This window comes from Aspergillus undulatus (assembly GCF_047715775.1).
Source record: "Aspergillus undulatus strain CBS 261.88 unplaced genomic scaffold BDV17scaffold_31, whole genome shotgun sequence".
In the NCBI taxonomy this organism is placed as follows: domain Eukaryota; kingdom Fungi; phylum Ascomycota; class Eurotiomycetes; order Eurotiales; family Aspergillaceae; genus Aspergillus; species Aspergillus undulatus.
The window spans coordinates 146,688-167,306 of NW_027396635.1; the positions used below are offsets into that span (position 1 = coordinate 146,688).

Genomic DNA, 20,619 nt, shown 5'->3' on the forward strand with positions numbered 1-20,619 from the left:
GTTACGGCCCCGGTCGTTCCTCAGTCTTCACGCTCAAGTCTCCAATTCACAATGTATTGCACGCACAAGGCGGATTTCTGCTCACACAAAACAAACACGTCCTGACGGGCTTGTTTTCTTTCCCAGGCTTCGCTTCTCTTGTCTTCTCTTTGTTTCTACTTGTCTATCCTGTTGTCCTCTCTCGACGTCCCTCTACCCTTCATGGTCCGCTCTGATTTTGGGTATAGTCGATGGTTCATTCATCGGAAAGCTGAACATAGAGGTCAGTTCAATTCCTTACTGTGCGATTGGAGCATATCTACGTCTTCAAAAATAAGTATGCTAATAGCTAGAGCTAGAGACCCAGCGGTTTCGCTTCTAGTCAACTCTCCACGAACAACGATCATGTCGGAAGCACAACGATTCTGAGCTCAGTTCCCCAGTTACGGTCATGAAAATGGACATAGACGCAGTTATCAATGACCCAGCTACTACGGCAGCGGGCGATGACGATAATGTCCAGGTTAAGGTCGATGGCGAAGGTGAGGGTCAACATCAGGACCAGATTAAGCCATCGGATGTGGAAGTTCAAGTCATGGGAGCAACCGATGATATCAAGACAGAGACCACAAGCGCCATTGAGGGCAATGGCGATGACTCGAATGCAAAGGCAGTGACTGCACCGGGTGATGAAAGTCAAGCTCAGAACAACACCCGGGCACCTGCACCCGCACCTGCCCCTGCTCCAACTCTGAAAGTTTCAACCGAACAGAACGAGCCTGGCACTCCGGCTACTACCCTCGCTAAAGGTGACGATCAGGCTGTCACTCAGTCTCTGCCCCGCTCTCCAAAGGACATGGGCGCGACTAGTCCCAGCGCTCCGGTTATTACCATCAGCACCACCAAGGACCAGCCCGTCAAAGAAGTCAGTGGTTCAGAACAGATTCGGACAAGCGATCAGCCGGCCACTCCGAAGGACACACCAGAAGTCAGAAATGCTGAATCCGAAGCCACCGCCACTGAGCCTGCCAATACTGCACCGGCCGCTGCAGTTAGAATCGAGGTGCAAACCGAGGGGGAATCCGAGGTCGAGACTGAGGTTGATACTGAGAATCAGGCCTCGGTCCAAGACCAGTCCCAGGATAAGAACAATGTAGAGCTTCTAAGTGAAACACCAGAGCCCAACCCGAGGCTCAGCACGAGGTTTCAATCGAGACCAAGATGGGGACGGAGATTGAGTCTCAGCCCGCGGCCTCAACCCTCAAGCGCTCCACGGACGATTTCGAGGAAAACCAAGACCCCTCGGTCTCGTCAGTCCAGCCACGCGCAGGCAAGAAACAACGCACCAACAACGCCCTAGATGACACCGAATCCGCCTTCCAATCCATCGCAAAGCACGCCAAAGCAACCGAGATTCAAAACGTCGAGATCGTCTCAAACCTCGAAGATGCGGCCAAACGCTTGAACGACTGGCTCAAGAGCTTTTCTGGCGTCATTAGTGACAATGAACTGATGATCGGCTTCCAGAATTGCATGAATAAAATGAAGTTTGGAATCAAGTGCATAGAGGATGCGGCTGCAGAGATCCGCAGTGCAAAGCCCGTTGAGAGTGCGCGTGAGGTTGTTAAGGGTTTGTTGGAGAATGAGATTGGTGGGCTCGATGAGGAGGGAGTTGAGAGCTTGCTGAAAGGATATGGGCTTTGAGGTGCCATGAATTCAGCTGGGTTGCGTTGGCTCGTCAAGCCGCTTGTGGATAGCTTGCTTTCCTCCTTTCTTCAACATACTTGGAGCTAGGTTTGGGAGATCTTTGCGATTCATTGATGTAATTTGGGGGAATCGGACAGATTGTAGAGTACAATGTGTTTAGCAGCAGCTCTTGAAAAGTAGAATCAGAATTCAAGACTTCAGAGAGACGTGCCCTCCTCATGAAAATAGTCTACAGCAGTCCATGGACTATATCTTGTAATTCCTCAACTCCTTCAGTCAACCACTTATACTCTTCGCTCAATCCAACCTCACTCTACATCTATAGATCTATCTGATCCTCAGCTCGCTATCAGCACCGCTCACCCACCCTCCGTCTCCTCGTCACTCCCTCCTCTTCTTCCTAACTACCATCTCTTCTTCCTCGTCACTGCCTCCTCATCTCTTTGATCCTTTTCTTCTCTTCCTCTCCTCTGCCTCACCCTTCCGCTTCTACCTTTGGCCTTTAGCCTTACCTAACTAATATGCCGACATCCTTACGGGTATCTATCAGCTTCCAACAACACAAATTCCCCTTCTCAAGCGGATACAATAGCCTCCTTCAGCTTCTGACAACATCACCAAACCTCGTCTATCTCTGCCTGCCTCGTGCATGCCCAAACCTCTCCAACTCGCCATCTATTTTACTCCAGCTTTCCCGGCCATTGCAGCTTTAGAGTACCTCAACATCGCTACTTGCCTCTAGACATCACCATACGGTCAGGCGGATTTCTCCCTGACGAAGGCTTGAGACGTGCACCGAAGTATATCGACGTTTATCGATCGATAGCATCACTTCAATCAACGCAACTATGCCTGGAATTAGCGACTTCTGGATTCCAGATGAGAATCCAGTTCTGCAGTTGTTGGGGAGCCCAACTTCTTCTGAACCAGACACACCCCAAGAACCTTCACCCAAACGCAAACGACAATCAGACACGATGCAGGAAGAATCCCCGCCGACCAAGAAAGCAGCCCAGGACTCTATGTCTGCTGTAAAACAAGCAACAGGCCGCATTAATGACAAGGAACTCGAGCGCAAAGCAGTTTTCGAACGTGTGCGATTTACTGGCGCGAGACTTCAGCAAGAGCTCGATGGGATCCAGATACTTATCACCGAAATCGAAACAAAGAACATATCGGCGGATAATCTTTTGCACTGCTACCTCGATCCTTTTAGCAAAGTCAAGCAGTTCGGAGATGCCTTATTACAGACTGTATCATTTGAAGAACATGCGAGTGAGACCCCTGGATCCATTATTTCGGAATACCTTGTCGAGTTTAGAAAGCTTGTGGATCATATGAAGGATTGAGCTCACTCAGAAAACGGGACAATTACTCTATCTACCTGAGGGGGTTGCTTGCAGCAGCAGGCCATAGTTGTTTAGTCACGTACCTAACTTCAATGCATCCATGTGAGCCAGTCGATAGACAGTTACGCTGCTGCTCCTGCGTTTATTCTTGGCTTGCTTTTTTCTTGAATTAGTTCGTATCATCGAAATTTGGGAGTCGGCGTTTGATGTCGAAGTGTGTTTGATATACTTGGGGCAGTTAGGACAGCAACATATAACTCCGGCGGCAGTCCGCAGTTTTGCCCACAGATTGTATTCGAGACATCCAACTACATCTTCCCGCGCTCGTTGGGATATAACATCCCAGATTATATCTGTTTTTCGAGCATACGTAGTCCTCCAACTGGATTCCAACCCCATCCACAACCCTGGACAACGGGACCATCAAAACTTACTGTAGTCCTCTGAGCAGGGAGTCGAGCTGAGGAGCGGTATACCGTAAGGTAGATGCACTGTTCTACAGTGGATGGTGCAAACTTCTCTCTGGTAGATGTGTATTTTACTACAAAGCCCTATATCTGGACGACCATGGTCGGCTTAGTAGTCGCCGTGGTAGTAGTATGCTTGCACGTCTAGAAATTTTCCTCATATCCCAGAGCCCAGTCATAATTTACAGGCTAGACAAGAAGAGGTACCGTTGACGTGAAAAGGCTATAGCGCGGTTGAGAAAACGGAGTGAGATAGAGATGTCTCTATTACTAAAACAAATTCCGAATAGACCTGAAACTGCTATAATACAATGACCAGATTATGAGACAAGTTTCTTGTCATACAATCAATCACCGGTTCCTGAAGGACGATTTGGCCTTCTCCCTCTGCTGCTCCATCTGCTTCATATACGCCCCCCGACGCGCATGGTTGCGCTCTTCCCGCTTCCACTCCTCCTCTTCCTTGCGGCGCTTCTCGTAGCTTTCTGCTAGCTTGCGGTCTTTTTCGCTGAGCCGGGGCGGTTCAGCGAGGGTGCCGTCGGCGTTCTTCGCCGGTCCTTTACCGCTCATTTCCTGCATCTTTTCCTGTGCCTCCTTGCTGATTGATTTACCGGTATCCTTGATGTTGTTGATGGCGCGGTCGATGAAGCTGATCTGCTGCCCGTCGCCGGTGCCAGCTCCGGGGACGTTCTTGGTCGCCTCCTTGATCTTGGCGTTTTCGCGTTCCATCGCTTCGGTGATCATGCGGAGGGCTCTGCTTGCATCGGGGCCACCAGAGGTCGAGGCTGGTGTTTGGTTGAAGCGTATGATAGTCTCGATGCCGACCATTTTACGGAAGGCGTTGCTGCTCAGCGCGTATGTCTGGCCCAGGGCAAATATGGTGGTGGTGAGGAAGTACAGTTGAAGCGCGGCCGGCATGAAGCCAAAGAAAATGAACTGGAAAAAGGGCAGACCATACATGAGGGCCTTCCGCACCGTCTGCGAGGCTTGATTCATATTGCCAAACTCGCCTCCTTTCTAGATGGGCGATCACTTATCTTAGCGAGACGAACGTGAATTATGCGCAAGAAGAAGATCCACGTACCCGAAGACTCAGATGTAGGAAAAGCGACGTCGCAATGGGGATGATGAAGTATGGGTCGCAAACTGTTAGGTCGGTGATCCAGGCAAAATGCTCACTGGCCAGTCCCGGGACAGGCAAGTGAGACATGCCGTTGATAGTACGATAGCAGCCGTAACCAAGAGGTATCTGCAGTAGCATGGGGATAAACATATCTTCGGTCTTGATACCCAGATCCCTGTTCTTCTGACTCCACTCCGCCCTTTTCCGTTGAGCTTCTATCAAGTTTCCAGCCTTATTTGCAGCGAACATTTCTTCCTTGATAGGTGCTGTAATGTGACTGGTGTTGGCAAGCTTGGTAGTGCTATTAACAGAGCGGAAAAAGAACGGCAGCAGGGCGGAACGGACGATGAGTCCTGTTGCAATGATACTCCCCAGCCAGGGCAGGCCACTGTATATGTGAATATGTTCGATCAAGAATTCCATCATGGCCGACGGGCCCCAGCCATAATCGAGACCCAAGTCTTTCAAGTATCCAATGTGCTCTGGGATATTAGTGATATCCACCTGCGAAAGATCCCATTCAGTCGATTGCGGAGTTTCGGGTACGAATGTACCGGGAGTCGGTGAGGAGGTCGAATTGAAGCGAGCGCCGGCAAAAGCGATTGAGGGTACCGAAGCCCTCCATGTTGTATTTCCGCCGAGGATCCGGCCTTGCTGTACGGGAAATCTTGAAGTCTGCGGTCGAAACGAGGACATCTGCTAGGATTAGCACAGAATTTTGGACGCCATGGAGTCGAGACAAACCGATCGGCTCGACTGTGCAAAAGCAGCGAATTGCTGCTGGGCAATGCGCCCTTTCAAACCAGGGCCTGCCAGCATTATGACGGTTGGCAATCGAACGTCGGGGATGGGCAAAGCGAATTGCGGACAATGATGAGAAGCACTTTTTTGCCAAGACCGTGATTCTGCCGGGCGGTCGGCGGACGATAACCGGCATTCGCGCAAATCAGTATAACCCGGAAAACAATATTGCTTTCTGTCTACTTCGCTGCACTTTCAAGTGGAGTTGAAGTCTTGATTTAGGATATGTCGATTTTGCTCGCCGAACGCCATCAAGCCAATTGCTTGCTGCCTGCTTGGGTCTATGTATATACATGCAAATATCACGCCAGGTGCATCCCATGAGCAGACTTAAGAGCAAATCTGAGAATATCATGCTTGAAATCATTGTAGCCGTCTATTACTCCTCCATTTTCGTGGTCAGTTGACACTTTCCCACCACGTCTGAAAAATATACTCCGCTGAGTCTCTATAATCCGAGGCCAGCAGCTACGGGCCGAGACCGCCGATAGGTAGGGAATATCTAGAGCAGACGCAATCAGTTTATGCCCCAATTTGTTCATTTTTGGCACACAGAAATATACCTTTGTTCCAGACCATCCCAGCCTGAACGCTGCTTCATGCGCAAATAGCTCACCGAATCCCAGCATCAGGCCGTTCACGAAAGGGAGAATAAGGTTGATTGCCGCACCGCGGACAATGCTCCAAACCGTCACCGAAGGCTTGTAAAGGATCAAAGGAGAATCTGAAGAGGTTGAGCCGGAGTCATGGTTCGCCTCGTAGTTTTCTGAGTCGGAGGGGATCGTTAAACCGGACTCGTATAGCGCCGGGGTCGAATTGGAGATGGAGGCCTCGTTCGAAGCCATGGTTGCAGGAATGGAGAAGACGGCGGGTGAGCGTTCGCGAGGGAGTTTAGCCGACGGTATAGCAGAGCGTATTTCAGCTATGGAGTATGGTGGAAGCTGTGCAGAGTTAAGACAGTCGTACTCGTTATGCTTGAACCTTGAACAAGCTCATGAGACGAGTGGTGATGATCTGCACGGGCATGGAGGGATTAGATAAGCGAGTACTTCAGAGGATCCCAAACCACCTTGACAAAGATCACTTTGTTGGAGCTTTATTGCATTTCACAGTCTGTCTCTGGTAAGTTTCAAGTTGAATAATTTTCCCCCTTCATTTCTTGTCTAAGGGCGACAAGTTGTTATGAATCTATACGGGTTGTGGTTGGTTTATTCCTGAGGCAGCACGGAATATCTTCACTCCGGATGACCAATAGGCAGCAGTGACGTACTGTTGCTTGGTTGCTGTTCTTTGTCGATGAGGCTGGAATTACAAAGAACATCAACATTTGAATGAACTTGACACTAACAGCTCCCCTCGTTCAAAAGGCCCCATCTCAGCTTACCTTGTTCCTTAACATAACTCACCCTCAAAGCTGAACCCCAGTGTACTCAATCAATTGCTAGACTCTGTCTTGTAATACATCATGAACCCCGCCGAACACGATGAGGTCGTTTCGCAGTTCTGCGCCATGACCAGAGCGCGCCCTGATGAAGTAGGTAGTTCTGACTCAATATTGAGGCATTACTAACTCGCGCCAGGCGCAAGGATATCTAGCAACCAACGGCTGGGACCTTGAAGCCGCAGTCACCGAATTCTTTGCAGAGCAGGATGAGACCGCGGGTTCGGCCGAGCCAGCAGGTCGACCCGTTGCCAAATCCTCATCATCTACGCCCAGAGAATCCTCCTCATCTCGCAGACAACCTTCAAAGAAATTTGCAACACTGGGCGATCTTACAACTGGTGCGGGGGATAGTTCCGACGACGACGACGATGTGAACCAGGATTTCTTTGCCGGAGGCGAGAAGTCCGGGTTAGCCGTACAAAACCCAGACGACCTTAAGAAGAAGATTATCGAAAAGGCTAGAAGGCGCGTATTTCTGATATTCCGATTACACATATCCTAACTGCTTGCAGGACTCAGCTCCCCGCATCCGATGATAACGAACCGAGACGGGACAACTTCACGGGTTCTGCCCGCACATTAGGTGGTGAAGACACACCGAGCAGAGTAATAGAGGCCCCAAGTGCACCTGCTCAGCCGCAAGTTCCCAGACGCGTGCGCAGGACGCTACACTTCTGGGTTGATGGTTTCTCCGTGGATGACGGTGACCTATATCGGTCCGACGACCCTCAGAACTCCGAGATCCTCAACAGCATCCGACAGGGCCGCGCACCGCTTTCAATCATGAACGCACAACATGGTCAGGATGTGGATGTCGAAATCAAGCAGCACGATGAGAACTACGTTAGGCCTAAGCCTAAGTACAAGCCATTCGCGGGTCAGGGACAGCGATTGGGAAGCCCAACACCCGGTGTCAGGACCTCTGTCGCCTCTGAACCGACACCTGCTCCGCAATCCAGTCCTGAGCCTCCCAAGACGAATGTTGATGAATCTCAACCTGCTGTTACACTGCAAGTCCGTCTAGGGGACGGAACTCGCCTCACCTCCCGGTTCAACACGACCCATACGATCGGGGATGTCTATGATTTCGTGTCGGCTGCTAGCCCCCAGAGCCAGAGCCGCTCCTGGGTGCTGTTGACGACATTTCCTAGCAAAGAGCTCACCGACAAGGCCGCCGTGCTGGGTGATCTGGCGGAATTTAAGCGGGGAGGAGTGGTAGTACAAAAATGGACATAAAAGATACGGCAGCGCATTCCTACTAGAGGAGCGTTCTACAACCAGCTACTAGCATCTTCTGATTTGCGCTGGACAAATTATGAATAGCCTATCAGATAGTGACGATATAAGAACAAGAATCATGCCGTATCACTATCATGGAATTATCAGTAGTAGTTTCGTTGATGATCTCCGATTGATAAGCAGCTCCGCGGAATGACGCAGAACTTCGAAGTCCAAACCCGAGATCGGCTTCCCCAACTTTTATACCCATTCCCTCTCTACACCAACCTAGCCTCCAAATCCCGGAAAAATGCCTCTAGAAGGTGTCAAGAATATTATCCTGGTATGTGCTAGCCAATTCAATCAATACCGCTCAGAAGAAAAGCGCTGGCGAGAAAATATTTCCAACCCCTCCACGCCTTATCGATAACAATGGAATCGCTCCTCCATGCTGGACAAGCACAGGCTGCAAAGCATTCACTACACCATGATAGACCATCCAGACTAACAAGCAATGACCCCAGATCCTCTCCGGCAAAGGCGGCGTCGGCAAATCCTCCGTCACCCTCCAACTAGCCCTCGCCCTTTCGCTGCAAGGCAAATCCGTCGGAATCCTCGACATAGACCTCACAGGCCCGTCCATCCCGCGCCTTGTTGGCCTCGAGGGCGCAAAGATCACGCAGTCGCCGAACGGTTGGATTCCTGTTCCTGTACATGACTCTCGGTCTCAACTCCCCTCCTCATCGAGCGATGCCACCGCAGCCGCAAATGGAACACAAACAGAAAACGAAAGCCCCAGCAGTGAACAGGGAGAGCGAAGAGGAAGCCTCCACTGCATGTCACTAGGCTTCCTCCTCCGCGACCGCGGCGACGCCGTAATCTGGCGCGGCCCAAAGAAAACAGCTATGATAAGGCAGTTCCTTACGGACGTATACTGGGGCGAGACGGACTACTTGCTCGTCGATACGCCGCCGGGCACAAGCGACGAGCATATCGCGTTAGCGGAGGAGTTGTTGAAGCTCGCGATGACGGACCAGGCGTCTACATCTACGGGTCCGCAATCGCTACCGCGCCTTACAGGCGCCGTCCTCGTAACGACCCCGCAAGCGATCGCGACGTCGGACGTGCGGAAAGAGGTGAATTTCTGCGTCAAGACGAATATCCCTGCGCTTGGGGTTATTGAGAATATGTCGGGTTATACGTGTCCCTGTTGTGGGGAGGTGAGTAATCTCTTCTCGAGTGGAGGTGGGGAGGTTATGGCTAGGGAGATGGGGGTTCGGTTCCTCGGGAAAGTGCCGGTTGATGTGCAATTTGGGGCGCTGGTTGAGGGGAGGAATCGTCATGATGAGGGGAGTGAGGATGATGAGGATGAGAAGGTGGATGGGTCTGGGGATGCGGATAGGATGGAGGTGGAAGAAGCGCTGGATGAGAGACCGTTGGTGGAGCGGTATAGGGAGTGTTGGTCGTATGGGCGGTTTGAGGGGGTTGCAAAGACATTAATTGGGGAGATTGAGGGCTGATGACATTTACAAAAGTTGGTTCTGATAGTTTATACATAGCATTGCATTCAGGGATACATTAGCTAGAGAGAAATATCGTTTCTAGATCTCAATAAGAACGCTCATGGTCGCTAAAGACAGGACAGAACAAGCACGTATCAGCAAGAATAGGCGATTTATGTTCATCACCACAAATTAACACATTGTGCCCGTTGGGGTATATTGTTTAGAAATCGAGTATGTATGTATCATGTTCATAATCATTAAGCCGTCTGCTCATGAACGCTCTGCCGCTCAAGCATAGCTCTCAGCCGGCTTTCAGCGGTCTGCTGCCCCGAATCATAGCCATCGCTCCAAGCAGCTTGCTTCAGCCAGCGGAAGAGCGATTGCACATCGGACGGCCTGTTAGGGTCTGTCCATTGGCCTGGCATGTCCGCGTCTACGACTGATTGCGGTAGCTGGGCGGAGACATGCTCAGGCTTCAAGTGACCGTTTGCTTGGGCGTCAAGGAGGACCTCAGAGACAAGGGCTGGCGTGAGAATATCTTGTACTCTGTCGTCGTCTCCTGGTTCAGCTTTCCCTAGGAGAGCCCGCCCGCCGGATTTTGGCTTGGACGCAAATTCCCGCGTTGTAGGGCTAGGGAGAGGGTCCAGGTGCTCGTTGTTGAGTTGTTGATTAGGTGAATCGCTATCACTCGCATGGACAGCATGCGAAGGAGCATAAATAGGAGGAAGCAGGGTATCGAAGAAGGTATAGTTTGAGAAGGTGGGGTCCCGGCCGTCTGCATTGTCATCGTCATAGATGACTACATTGTCGCTGGAGAATCTCTCGGGGACAGAGTCGGCCTCTTCAACGGGTAAAAGGCCACCAGGCGGCGCACGAATCTCGCCGAGAGGCGCAATGTGACTGCCATACTCGTTGGCTAGACTGAGCTTGCTACGACCGCAGATTTCTCCGATCGAGTCGAGCGTGCTGCGAATGTTCGGCTCTATAGCCCTCAGGATGCCGTCGATACTGAACTCCTCGTCAGAGGGTAGCTGGGGTTGTTCCCGCCGTTGGACATTCGAGTTTGAGGAGATCCCGGAAAAGAGAAACGACCGCCGTGTAGGCATCTTGAATGAGCCAGAGTTATCATCAGGATCCCCCGAATAAGACCTGACAAGAACAGGCTGTGAAGCTAAGCTCGAAGACTTGCCACTGCCGGATGTATTGTTGGCTGCTTGGCGCGTCTTCCAGGACAAGGGCTTAGAATTACCGTTGAGATGGCGTAACGCAGAGGTGCGATAAGCACGAGTAGAGTCACCTAGAGCAAGGTCATAGCGGCAGGGGTTTGCCTGTTGGGAGGAGCTAGCTGTAGGCTCGACGGCGTGGGAGAACGAAGAAGAGGGCTGCGACCACCTCTGGCGCGGGGAGGCATCAAGGTGGGAGGACAGCCTGTCGGACGGCGTCTGATCCATCCTTATTGCATACAGACGAGCGAATGTCGACAAGGCAGCCAGTCACTACCAGAATACGGCAGTGGTTGCGTCTGTAGCTCCAGACGAGGGCGTCTCCAGCTTCCTGGTGACGCAGGGTACGAAACAACGGGGACACGACAACGGCCACGGCGGTCTTAGAAACCCCGCTTTTCAGGTAGAAAGACTGTCAGACCACAGACACGTAGGGCGCATTGCATGGAGGCACACAGCGGAGTCGGACAGGCTGGCATGCGCGGATAAACATAACGGCTTGCCAGTGACACCTGATTGATGGCGGGAGGATGCAGAAGACAGGAATAGGAAGAGAAGGGGAGATGAGCTGGCGGAGAAGTACTCTGTAGGCCAGTTCATATTACTCAGGTACTTCTGTAGGATTACTCCGCAAACATTCTGGTGCTATGGATCTTGATCTTGCTAGCGCATCCAGACCGCGACTCCTACCTTTGAACTCCGCAATTCCCCTCCGACAACCATACCGACACTTTGCAAGCCCACCAGTTCGCATGCAGCTCCCATCGCCGCCGTCGCTCGATCAACAACCTGCTGACGCCTAGCTGACGACCGCCAACATGAACAATTTTCGTGTATGCAAGCCCAATTGTCCCTGCTCTGCCGATTGGCCTCCAACAACGGCAAACTGACCTCATCATGAATCCTTCAGTTTGGCGACTCTGACGAGTCAGCATCCGATTTGGGCGATGACACGTCTGGCCTCCCATTCCCCGAACCTCTGTCCCGCGCCTCCTTCCTCTCTCTAGACTTCAACCCAGCGACCTACCTCTCCTCCCTAACCAATCGGCACCAAAGCCTCGAAGACCTACGTCAGGAACTGCGCGAACTAGACCAATTGCTCAGCCGCGAATTACTAGACCTCGTCAACGAGAATTACCAGGATTTTCTGTCGCTCGGGACTGCGCTGCACGGAGGAGAGGAGAAAGTCGAGCAGGTTCGCGTCGGGCTGCTTGCGTTTCAACGGGACGTCCAGTCAATCCGGGATAAGGTCGAGGCAAGGCAGCGTGAGGTTGAGGGACTACTGAATGAGAAGAAGAAGCTAAGAGCAAACGTAAATATCGGCCGTGCGCTGTTGGATTTCGCGGATCGAGTCGAGGAGCTGGAGAAGAGATTAATGATTGGAGAGCAAGCCGCGCAGGACAAGTCTGAGGAGTCTGACTCAGAGTCGGACTTCCTGGAGAGCGAAGATGAGGAGGACACGGAGGACGAGGATGAGGGTCGAAGCCTCTCGATTAAGCGACTCGATCATCATCTGCAGAAATATGTCTACCTGACGAGGCTATCGACGCGGATCGGAGAGGATCATCCGTTCTTACTCGCGCAAGAGCAGCGCATGTTGAAGATTCGTTCTGCATTGCTCCTGGATTTGAAGAAGGCGCTTGAACAAGCGAAACAGGCGGGAGAGAAGCGAGACACCAAAACGCTGGCCGTTTTGCGTCTATACAAGCTCATGGGAGAGGATACGAGTGCCGTGTCCGCCCTGAAAGAATTGACTATATAAATTTGTGGTTGGTATTGCATAGCGCCGGCGTTGAGAGTATATGCTTGAACCATTACCATTATAATACACCGTATCCCCTAATAAAACATATTCTATACAATAGAGACGATAGTAATTTACACACCGGTCAAAACGGCGGAGTCCACAGACTTGTTGGACTTGAAATCACCAGTGAGACTGAATCCAGGGCCGTTGGTTGAGCTCAAAACCTGCAATCGATCAGTAACAAACAATGTCAGCCCGATGGGAACTCACCACTTCGTAGATATCCTTTGTGATTCGGTCTTGGAGGCCGGCGGCATCCTTCTTCACCTGATCGATGATGGTACGAAGGTTGTCCCGTAGTTGCTCTGGGGAAAATCCCAGCTGCCCGATAGGAACACGGATCACTGCATCACGCTCCCTGTAAACCAAACCTCCGCGAAGCATCTCCACACGGTTGGCGACATCCTCAACAACTGTACCGAACTTCGTACTCGGCATCAAGCCCCTGGGACCGAGGATTCTACCCAATCCGGCCTTGTTCATCGCGTCGACACTGTCCGGATGGGCAAGACATCGATCAAACTCGATTCTGCCACTCTTTATGATATCGAAGATCTCCTGCTCTCCCACGAGGACGGCTCCTGCGGCAAGGGCATCTTTCGCATGTTTTGAGTCGGGGGGACAAATAACGCAGATTCGCGATTCGGTCTGGACGGAGTGAGGAAATCGGAGCATGTTGCGAATAACGGGACCATCTTTCCGGCTCTTCAGTCGAATGTGAACTTCGTATTTGGTAACTTCTGTATTCCGACCGACTTCAAATGCTCGGAGATATCTGTCATCGATTGTTAGATAGAATCGCAAGTATTGAGCCCGTCGCATTTTACCTCATAGCATCGCAGAGTGAGAACTGCTCAATGTTTTTCAGATCCGTCTGCACATAGTCTTTAGGTCCCTTCTTTTGCTTAGACTTCCGGAGAGTATTGACAGCCTTGTCCCGCTGCCTCCTCGCTATCTGCATCTTGTTCACCGAGGCTCCCTTGACCTTTGTCCGAACCTGCTGATAACTCGAGAGAGCGGGAACCGCCAAAGGTCCTTGTCGAAGGGAAGGTCGACATATTGTTGACAGCGTTGTCTTTGCCCCTGAGGGCATTAGCGAACTGAGCGAGGACATGGTCTGGGCCCAGATTGGAAGCGTGCTTGCACTTTGCTCTCTGCCAACAATTGTTTTCCGCCGAAGCTTTGCGCTGGCCGGAGACGGGCGGAGAAATGTGCTTCCGGCCGGGACTTTTTTTGAGTCACCCCATACAAGCCCCGCCATCAACTCTGGAGAATTGTCACTACTCAATTCTGCCATATCTTTCTGAGGATTCATTCAGAATGTCTCAGTTCCAGCTGACACTGGCTACAAAGGCCAACCAAGCTGCTTTGCTGCCTATTCTCCTCGTCGCAACTTCTGTCAACGAAGCCCGACCCACCCCGATCATCGCCGTCAACTATGAGGACGCCGCAAGCCTCGAGCGCGGCGACAAGGCCATTGTTGAGTTCGTCGGTGCTAATGGTCCTGTTTATGGTGCAAAGGCCCTGGAGGAACTGCGTGCCACTTTCCCCTTCTTGAACAGCAAAGAGGAGAAGCTGGTAAGTCACTCCCCGCATGCTTTCTTGGCCAAACTGACAAGCTCTAGGAGAATGACTGGCTTGCCGAACTCGAGGCTCTCACCGCGCTCGACTTCAAGTCCATCGACCCTAAGCTTCAGCAGCTCAACAACCACCTCATTCTGCGCTCGTTTGTGGTCGGGTATGCTCTCTCCACCGCCGACATTGCCATCTGGGGTGCTCTCCGAGGCAACCGCGTTGCCATCGGTGCCATTCGCAAAGGGACATTGGTGAACTTGACTCGCTGGTTCAACTTCCTGGAGGAGCTTTGCCCATGGGCTCTCGCCGCTCTGGAGTCCCTGAACGCGTCCGCAAAAGAGAAGAAGGTTGCCAAGGCCAAGGAAGGTGCTAGCTACGATATTGCCCTTCTCAACACGGACAAGGGAGTCGTCACTCGATTCCCTCCTGAGCCTTCTGGCTACCTTCACATCGGTCACGCCAAGGCTGCTCTTCTCAATGACTACTTTGCTCACGAAAAGTACAAGGGCACCCTCTTGGTCCGCTTCGACGACACCAACCCTTCGAACGAGAAGCAGGAATTCCAAGATGCAATTCTCGAGGATCTGGCTCTCATGGGCATCAAGCCCGATAGGACGAGTTATAGCAGTGACTACTTCAAGGAGCTGCACCAGTACGCTATCCAGATCATCAAGGATGGAAATGCCTACGCAGACGACACCGACCAGGAGACCATGCGCGACCAAAGAATGAAGGGAGAGCCCAGCAAGCGCCGCGATGCCTCCGTGGAGGATAACCTGGCTCGTTTCGAAGAGATGGCGAAGGGTACTGAGGAGGGTACCCGCTGGTGTCTCCGGGCCAAGATGTCTGTTGATAACCCCAACAAGGCCATGCGTGACCCCGTCATTTACCGCTGCAACCCTGCCCCTCACCACCGAACAGGGACCGCATACAAGGCCTACCCTACCTACGACTTCTGCTGTCCGATCATTGACTCCATCGAGGGCGTTACCCACGCTCTCAGAACTATTGAGTACCGTGACCGCAACCCTCAGTACCAGTGGTTCTTGGATACGCTCAAGCTTCGCAATGTCCAGATCTGGGACTTTGCCCGCATGAACTTCATCCGCACGCTGCTTTCTAAGAGAAAGCTTACGAAGCTCGTTAATGAGGGTGTCGTTGACGGCTGGTCAGACCCTCGTTTCCCCACCATCCGTGGTATCAGACGTCGCGGCATGACCATTCCTGCTCTGCGTGAGTTCATCCTCAAGCAGGGCCCTAGCAGGAACATTGTCAACCTTGACTGGACTATCTTCTGGGCGACCAACAAGAAGTACATCGACCCGGTTGCTCCCCGCCACACCGCTGTCCTCAAGAAGAACCTCGTCAAGGCAACCCTCAAGGGTGGACCCGCTGCACCATTCACTCAGGACAAGCCAAAGCACAATAAGAACCCCGAAGTCGGTACAAAGAAGGTAACCTTCAGCAGCTCGATCCTCTTCGACCAGGAGGACGCCAAGAGCTTCAAGCAGGATGAGGAAATTACCATCATGGCTTGGGGAAATGCTTTCGTTCGCAAGATTGTCACCGATGTCTCTGGTGTTGTTACCGAGCTAGAGCTGGACCTCAACGAACAGGGTGACTTCAAGAAGACCGAGAAGAAGGTCACCTGGTTGTCTGCGGACCAGGACCTGGTCGATGTTGAGCTGGTTGACTTTGACTACCTCCTCAACAAGGACTCTATGGGCGAGGAAGACAAACTCGAAGACGTCCTGAACCCTAAGACCGAGTTCCGCGAGGATGCCGTGGCAGACAGCAACGTTGCTTTCCTCAAGGAAGGTGACATTATCCAGTTTGAGCGTAAGGGATACTACCGTCTCGACAAGGTTTCCTCTCCTGGCAAGCCTGCTGTCCTGTTCAACATCCCCTCCGGCAAAACTGGTAAATAGATAGCGAGTCTTACGATGGTAATGGCTTACGAAATGGATGAGTAGACGAATATGTATTTGAGAAACATTCAGACTAAAATAGAATATACCTGAAGTTTACGGACTATTTCCCCTGCTGAACGTACTCTCGGCGTGCTTCATTGGAAGGATGCTATCGTAGTCTAGATGCCAACTTCTCATCCCGCACGCCAACATCCTCCCATCCATCTTCTTCAACAACAGTCGTGCTCTCCATCCTCATCTCATCTCGACCCCTCACCAAAGGCGACATACCACAAAAATTCCACACAACAACCACCGGTGTAGAAGTCCCAAAGCCAGGGATAGATGTTTGCATGCTGGAATGCTTACCAACACCAACCCGCCAATCGAAACCGCCCATAGCCAGAAACCATCAAAACCCAACATTCAATGTAGCCCTCTGTCCACGCCGAGAAACTTAAGCGAGTTAGAGCGGCTGTGTAAGCTGACAAACTGACAGCTGCCCTGCCCTGCCCTAAGAATGCTCTACACCTACTAACCTTGACAGGAATGACAACACAAGTCAGCGGAACCAAAACAAACGATGTCTCCGGTATGTGAGACTCAAGAGGCTGGTTTAAAGATGGCGAATTGGTCCATGATGATTTGCTCGCCGCAGAATTCTATTGCCCTCTCGGTCTTGGCCGCTGTCTCGGTTCGGTTAAGGTAAGGTAAGTAGGTTGATTGTGTCGCCGCGGAGTATAGGTACAGGCTTGTATAGAAGAAAGAAAGAGAAGGGAAAATGGCTTTCGTTCAGAAGATTCTCAGCCTTGTTGCTGGTCTGACTGTGCTGAAGACGGCATACGCTGGACTTGATTTGTCGTCGAATTCTAATGTTGTGGTTTACTGGGGTGAGCATATCCATGCATTTCATTGATATCCGTTCCGATACTTGGACGTGGTAAAATGAACAGAACTGACTAAATCCAGGACAAAATTCATTTCGGGGAACTGGAAATCTGGCACAGCAGCGATTAGGGTACTATTGCGATGGTGAGGATATCCGTCTCTTATTTCTTGATTGACTATATGCTGACGGTGGGCTATAGATCCGAACATAGGTGTCATAGTACTCGCCTTCCTAACGACTATCAATGGACTGGGAGGCGCGCCAGAAGTGAACTTTGCAACTTCGTCTGAGAAATGCGAGACTTTCCCTGGAACAAACCTGAAGAATTGTCCTGAGATTGGGTATGTCTCGCTTCCTACACATAACCCAACCCAGAACAGAGAACTAACTTCTACAGCGAGGACATACCAACATGCCAGTCGAAAGGCAAGACAATCCTTCTCTCAATTGGCGGCGCAACCTACAGCGAAGGTGGCTTCAGTTCAGCAACCGATGCCGACGCTGGTGCTGACCTGCTGTGGGCTACCTTCGGGCCCGACAAAGGCGGCAGCAGCAGCGTGCACCGACCATTTGGAAAGGCTGTGATCGACGGCTTCGACTTCGACTTCGAAGCGGCCGTGACGAACATGGGCGAGTTCGCGAAGCGGCTCCGAACCCTTGCAGACAGCGATACAAGCAAGAAATACTACCTCACCGCGGCGCCGCAGTGTCCCTTCCCCGATGCCGCGGACAAGGACATTCTGAACACAGAGGCCTCAGCAGCTATCGACGCGGTCTTCGTGCAATTCTACAACAACTTCTGTGGTGTCAATGCATTTACAGCAGCTCGGACAATCAAGACCGGTCGCGTTGCGGCCCAGAGTAACTTCAACTTCGACACCTGGGACAAGTGGGCTCTGACCGAGAGCAAGAACAAGAATGTGCGTGTGCTCCTAGGTGTACCTGCGAACACGGGTGCGGCAAGCACAGGGTACCTATCCATTAGTTCGCTGGAGCCTGTGATTGCGTACAGCAAGGGCTTTGAGAGCTTTGGCGGGGTCATGATGTGGGATGTGACGCAGGCCTACGGTAACCAGGGCTTCCTGGACGGCGTGAACAGTGCGCTTGGGAAGGCCGCCGACCAGCATTCGCCGCAGGACGAGAAGGGACCTTTGCCTTCTTCCTCGCCTGTGCCGAAACCAGAACCAACGGCAGAGGTGCAGCTGGAGGAAGAAGAGGAGGAAGAGCCTGCATCTGCATCTGCATCTCCAGCTCCTACCTCACCGCCTGCAGCTCCAGCGAGTCCCCGGCAGGATCAACAGCAGCAGCAAGGACCACAGGGCCAGGACCAGTTAGGTCCTGCACCATCCGCCACCTCTGCAGAGCAGACGCAGAACGAAGTCACGCCGCAGGCAGCAGCTCCGCAAGGCCAACCACTGGGAGAAAGCACGGGAGAGCAGCAGCAGAACCAAGATCAGGGTGACGATCAGGATCGGCCCTTGAACCTTCTTCCTTCGCTCGGTGACCTCGGTCTGGATTTGGGCGACGATCTGGACTGGATTCAGATTTGATCTGCGCTGCCAGGCTGGGCACAGGGCACTCACGGAATCCCGTCCGTGATTTCTCATTTTACTTTTCATGACTACACTAATTTCCTTCTATGTCTGTTTTATTTTCTCTCTGTGCTAGCTAAATACTAATCTATGGTATATAATTCTTGGCTTTTGGACCTGGCATGTTACGCAAGGGATACTCACCATCGCATATTCTCGTCCCAAACGTGCAGCACAGCATACATTCTTCATTGATCTTCAACCCGCTTGAACTATTGCGCCGATCATCATCAGCATCCGATTCCCAATACCCATCCTGCAGCTGCTCGGCCGTGGCTGGCTGAACTTTGTCCTCCCCCGTATGTACTTTGTAGTCCTGGTGACGTCCTCGATCCTTAGTCCATGATTCTTGCAACGCTCTTTCCGTCAGCTCCGGTATACAGTACAACTATAAATAACCCCTTCCCCCCTGTGGTCTATAAAATTGTAGAGAGTTAAGGGACCAGCCAGCTAGTCCGTCGAGTAGTAGCGTGCCAGTGCCAGCAGTGCCCTAGCCAAAATGCTCCTCTCCACCCTCTTCTCCCTCACTCTTACCCTCGCGGGCTCCGTGACTTCCGTTTCAGCTGCCACAATCCCCGACACAGACTACGACTTCATTGTCGTTGGCGGAGGCCCTGCCGGTCTCAGTGTCGCCAGTGGTCTCTCTCGCGTTCGTCGCAAGACCGCCCTCTTCGACAGCCACCAGTACCGCAATGATCCCACGCGTGAGATGCACGATGTTATTGGGAATGATGGTACCCCTCCCCCTCCCTCGTCCTTCCCTTATACTACACTCCCTAGAGAATAATGAAGAATAGATACTAATCAAGGAAAAAAAGGTACACCCCCCGCCGAATTCCGCGCCGCAGCCCGCGCCCAAATCTCGCGGTACCCAACAGCATCCTTCATCGATTTGGCCGTCACCGAAATCACCCCCCTCTCAGACTCAAACAACACGCTCACCTCCTTCTCCGTGAAATCTGCCAACGGAACAACCTACACATCCCGCAAGGTCGTCCTCGCCACGGGTCTCGTGGATGTCCTCCCCGACACCCCCGGTGTGCGCGAGTACTTCGGCAAGGGCATCTTCTGGTGTCCCTGGTGCGACGGGTACGAGCACCGCGACCAGCCGTTTGGAATCCTGGGCACACTTCCGCACATTGTGTCTAGTGTTACGGAAATTTCGACGCTGAACACTGACGTTATTGCCTTCGTCAACGGGTCCTACACGGACGATCAGGTCTCAACTCTTCAGGACTCCTATCCCGACTGGAAGGCTCAGATTGAGGCGTTCAATGTCCAGATTGACAACCGGACTATCACGTCCATTAAGCGGATCCAGGACGGTGGCGAAGTCACGAACGAGGCTGGTGATGCGCAGATCGATGTCTTCGAGGTCCAGTTTACAGAGGGCGAGCCGGTCATTCGGAATGCGTTCCTCACTAACTTTCAGACCGCGCAGCGCTCTGATCTCCCTAGTGAGCTTGGGCTGAAGATGATCGATGGCAAGATCGATACTACCAACTACTCGGGCATGAGGACGAGTCTGGCTGGTGTTTTTGCCGTCGGTGATGCGAACAGTGATGGCAGCACAAATGTGCCCCATGCTATGTTTAGTGGGAAGAGGGCCGCTGTCTATGGGCATGGTATGTTTCTTCCTTTCACATTCTATCACTTATCATCAAGAGAGATGGGTTACTAACGGGATAAATAGTTGAACTGGCTCGTGAGGAAATGGCCACTGCCATCAATAAGCGCTCGCTGTCGACTCGGGCTCTCACGAAGGAGGCTGAGCGGGCAATGGGTGATGAGTTGGAGAGGATTTGGGAAAGGATTAAGGCTTGATTTGCCTAACTAATCAATATATGATGAATTGGTCCAATAATGGAGGGACACTGGCTGCTCAATTGGCTGTAATAATCATCGATCAGGACCATAACTATTAATACGGACACGGATGACACTTGTAGTAGCTTGGTAGTTCTGGCTAATTCTCGACTATTCATACGAGTTAACACCAACTGTCAATTCTCATTATAATGCGCAAAGCA

At 51.9% G+C, this 20,619-nt stretch overlaps 11 protein-coding genes across 11 annotated transcripts; 7 read left to right on the forward strand and 4 right to left on the reverse strand.

The window, feature by feature from the left end:
• The first annotated feature begins 230 nt into the window (after positions 1 to 230).
• On the forward strand, positions 231 to 1,517 carry BDV17DRAFT_117291 (uncharacterized protein). The gene is made up of 2 exons (XM_073753958.1): positions 231 to 262; positions 339 to 1,517. Exon 2 carries the CDS (start codon positions 431 to 433, stop codon positions 1,337 to 1,339), a length of 909 nt encoding a protein of 302 aa, XP_073614599.1. The 5' UTR covers positions 231 to 262; positions 339 to 430; the 3' UTR covers positions 1,340 to 1,517.
• A 1,017-nt stretch (positions 1,518 to 2,534) lies between these two features.
• On the forward strand, positions 2,535 to 3,035 carry BDV17DRAFT_292254 (uncharacterized protein; the record flags this gene model as incomplete). Its single annotated transcript, XM_073762332.1, has 1 exon — positions 2,535 to 3,035. The coding sequence occupies one exon, from the start codon at positions 2,535 to 2,537 to the stop codon at positions 3,033 to 3,035; it is 501 nt and encodes a 166-aa protein (XP_073614600.1).
• A 718-nt stretch (positions 3,036 to 3,753) lies between these two features.
• BDV17DRAFT_265780 (membrane insertase OXA1) lies at positions 3,754 to 5,457 on the reverse strand. The gene is made up of 3 exons (XM_073758193.1): positions 5,370 to 5,457; positions 4,587 to 5,321; positions 3,754 to 4,519 (listed from the first exon to the last, which is right to left on the reverse strand). The coding sequence occupies exons 1-3, from the start codon at positions 5,442 to 5,444 to the stop codon at positions 3,854 to 3,856; spliced, it is 1,476 nt and encodes a 491-aa protein (XP_073614601.1). The 5' UTR covers positions 5,445 to 5,457; the 3' UTR covers positions 3,754 to 3,853.
• A 129-nt stretch (positions 5,458 to 5,586) lies between these two features.
• On the reverse strand, positions 5,587 to 6,594 carry BDV17DRAFT_265782 (TOM13-domain-containing protein). Its single transcript, XM_073758194.1, has 2 exons — positions 5,990 to 6,594; positions 5,587 to 5,928 (listed from the first exon to the last, which is right to left on the reverse strand). The coding sequence occupies exons 1-2, from the start codon at positions 6,269 to 6,271 to the stop codon at positions 5,875 to 5,877; spliced, it is 336 nt and encodes a 111-aa protein (XP_073614602.1). The 5' UTR covers positions 6,272 to 6,594; the 3' UTR covers positions 5,587 to 5,874.
• A 297-nt stretch (positions 6,595 to 6,891) lies between these two features.
• Positions 6,892 to 9,608, forward strand: BDV17DRAFT_282419 (P-loop containing nucleoside triphosphate hydrolase protein; the record flags this gene model as incomplete). Its single annotated transcript, XM_073760197.1, has 5 exons — positions 6,892 to 6,960; positions 7,007 to 7,335; positions 7,383 to 8,088; positions 8,613 to 9,464; positions 9,498 to 9,608. 5 exons carry the CDS (start codon positions 6,892 to 6,894, stop codon positions 9,606 to 9,608), a joined length of 2,067 nt encoding a protein of 688 aa, XP_073614603.1.
• Positions 9,609 to 9,694: 86 nt separating this feature from the next.
• BDV17DRAFT_265786 (uncharacterized protein) lies at positions 9,695 to 11,361 on the reverse strand. The gene has a single exon (XM_073758195.1). It carries the CDS (start codon positions 11,042 to 11,044, stop codon positions 9,851 to 9,853), a length of 1,194 nt encoding a protein of 397 aa, XP_073614604.1. The 5' UTR covers positions 11,045 to 11,361; the 3' UTR covers positions 9,695 to 9,850.
• A 164-nt stretch (positions 11,362 to 11,525) lies between these two features.
• BDV17DRAFT_117339 (COG2 family protein) lies at positions 11,526 to 12,688 on the forward strand. The gene is made up of 2 exons (XM_073753959.1): positions 11,526 to 11,649; positions 11,727 to 12,688. The coding sequence occupies exons 1-2, from the start codon at positions 11,635 to 11,637 to the stop codon at positions 12,576 to 12,578; spliced, it is 867 nt and encodes a 288-aa protein (XP_073614605.1). The 5' UTR covers positions 11,526 to 11,634; the 3' UTR covers positions 12,579 to 12,688.
• A 6-nt stretch (positions 12,689 to 12,694) lies between these two features.
• BDV17DRAFT_292260 (mitochondrial 54S ribosomal protein uL1m) lies at positions 12,695 to 13,737 on the reverse strand (the record flags this gene model as incomplete). Its single annotated transcript, XM_073762333.1, has 3 exons — positions 12,695 to 12,787; positions 12,834 to 13,398; positions 13,451 to 13,737. 3 exons carry the CDS (start codon positions 13,735 to 13,737, stop codon positions 12,695 to 12,697), a joined length of 945 nt encoding a protein of 314 aa, XP_073614606.1.
• A 169-nt stretch (positions 13,738 to 13,906) lies between these two features.
• BDV17DRAFT_265789 (glutamate--tRNA ligase GUS1) lies at positions 13,907 to 16,239 on the forward strand. Its single transcript, XM_073758196.1, has 2 exons — positions 13,907 to 14,201; positions 14,249 to 16,239. The coding sequence occupies exons 1-2, from the start codon at positions 13,944 to 13,946 to the stop codon at positions 16,124 to 16,126; spliced, it is 2,136 nt and encodes a 711-aa protein (XP_073614607.1). The 5' UTR covers positions 13,907 to 13,943; the 3' UTR covers positions 16,127 to 16,239.
• A 650-nt stretch (positions 16,240 to 16,889) lies between these two features.
• BDV17DRAFT_292262 (glycoside hydrolase family 18 protein) lies at positions 16,890 to 18,547 on the forward strand (the record flags this gene model as incomplete). The annotated part of the gene is made up of 4 exons (XM_073762334.1): positions 16,890 to 16,998; positions 17,078 to 17,140; positions 17,197 to 17,338; positions 17,395 to 18,547. The coding sequence occupies 4 exons, from the start codon at positions 16,890 to 16,892 to the stop codon at positions 18,545 to 18,547; spliced, it is 1,467 nt and encodes a 488-aa protein (XP_073614608.1).
• A 402-nt stretch (positions 18,548 to 18,949) lies between these two features.
• BDV17DRAFT_265792 (NAD(P)/FAD-dependent oxidoreductase) lies at positions 18,950 to 20,553 on the forward strand. Its single transcript, XM_073758197.1, has 3 exons — positions 18,950 to 19,323; positions 19,408 to 20,214; positions 20,283 to 20,553. Exons 1-3 carry the CDS (start codon positions 19,089 to 19,091, stop codon positions 20,411 to 20,413), a joined length of 1,173 nt encoding a protein of 390 aa, XP_073614609.1. The 5' UTR covers positions 18,950 to 19,088; the 3' UTR covers positions 20,414 to 20,553.
• Positions 20,554 to 20,619: the final 66 nt, after the last annotated feature.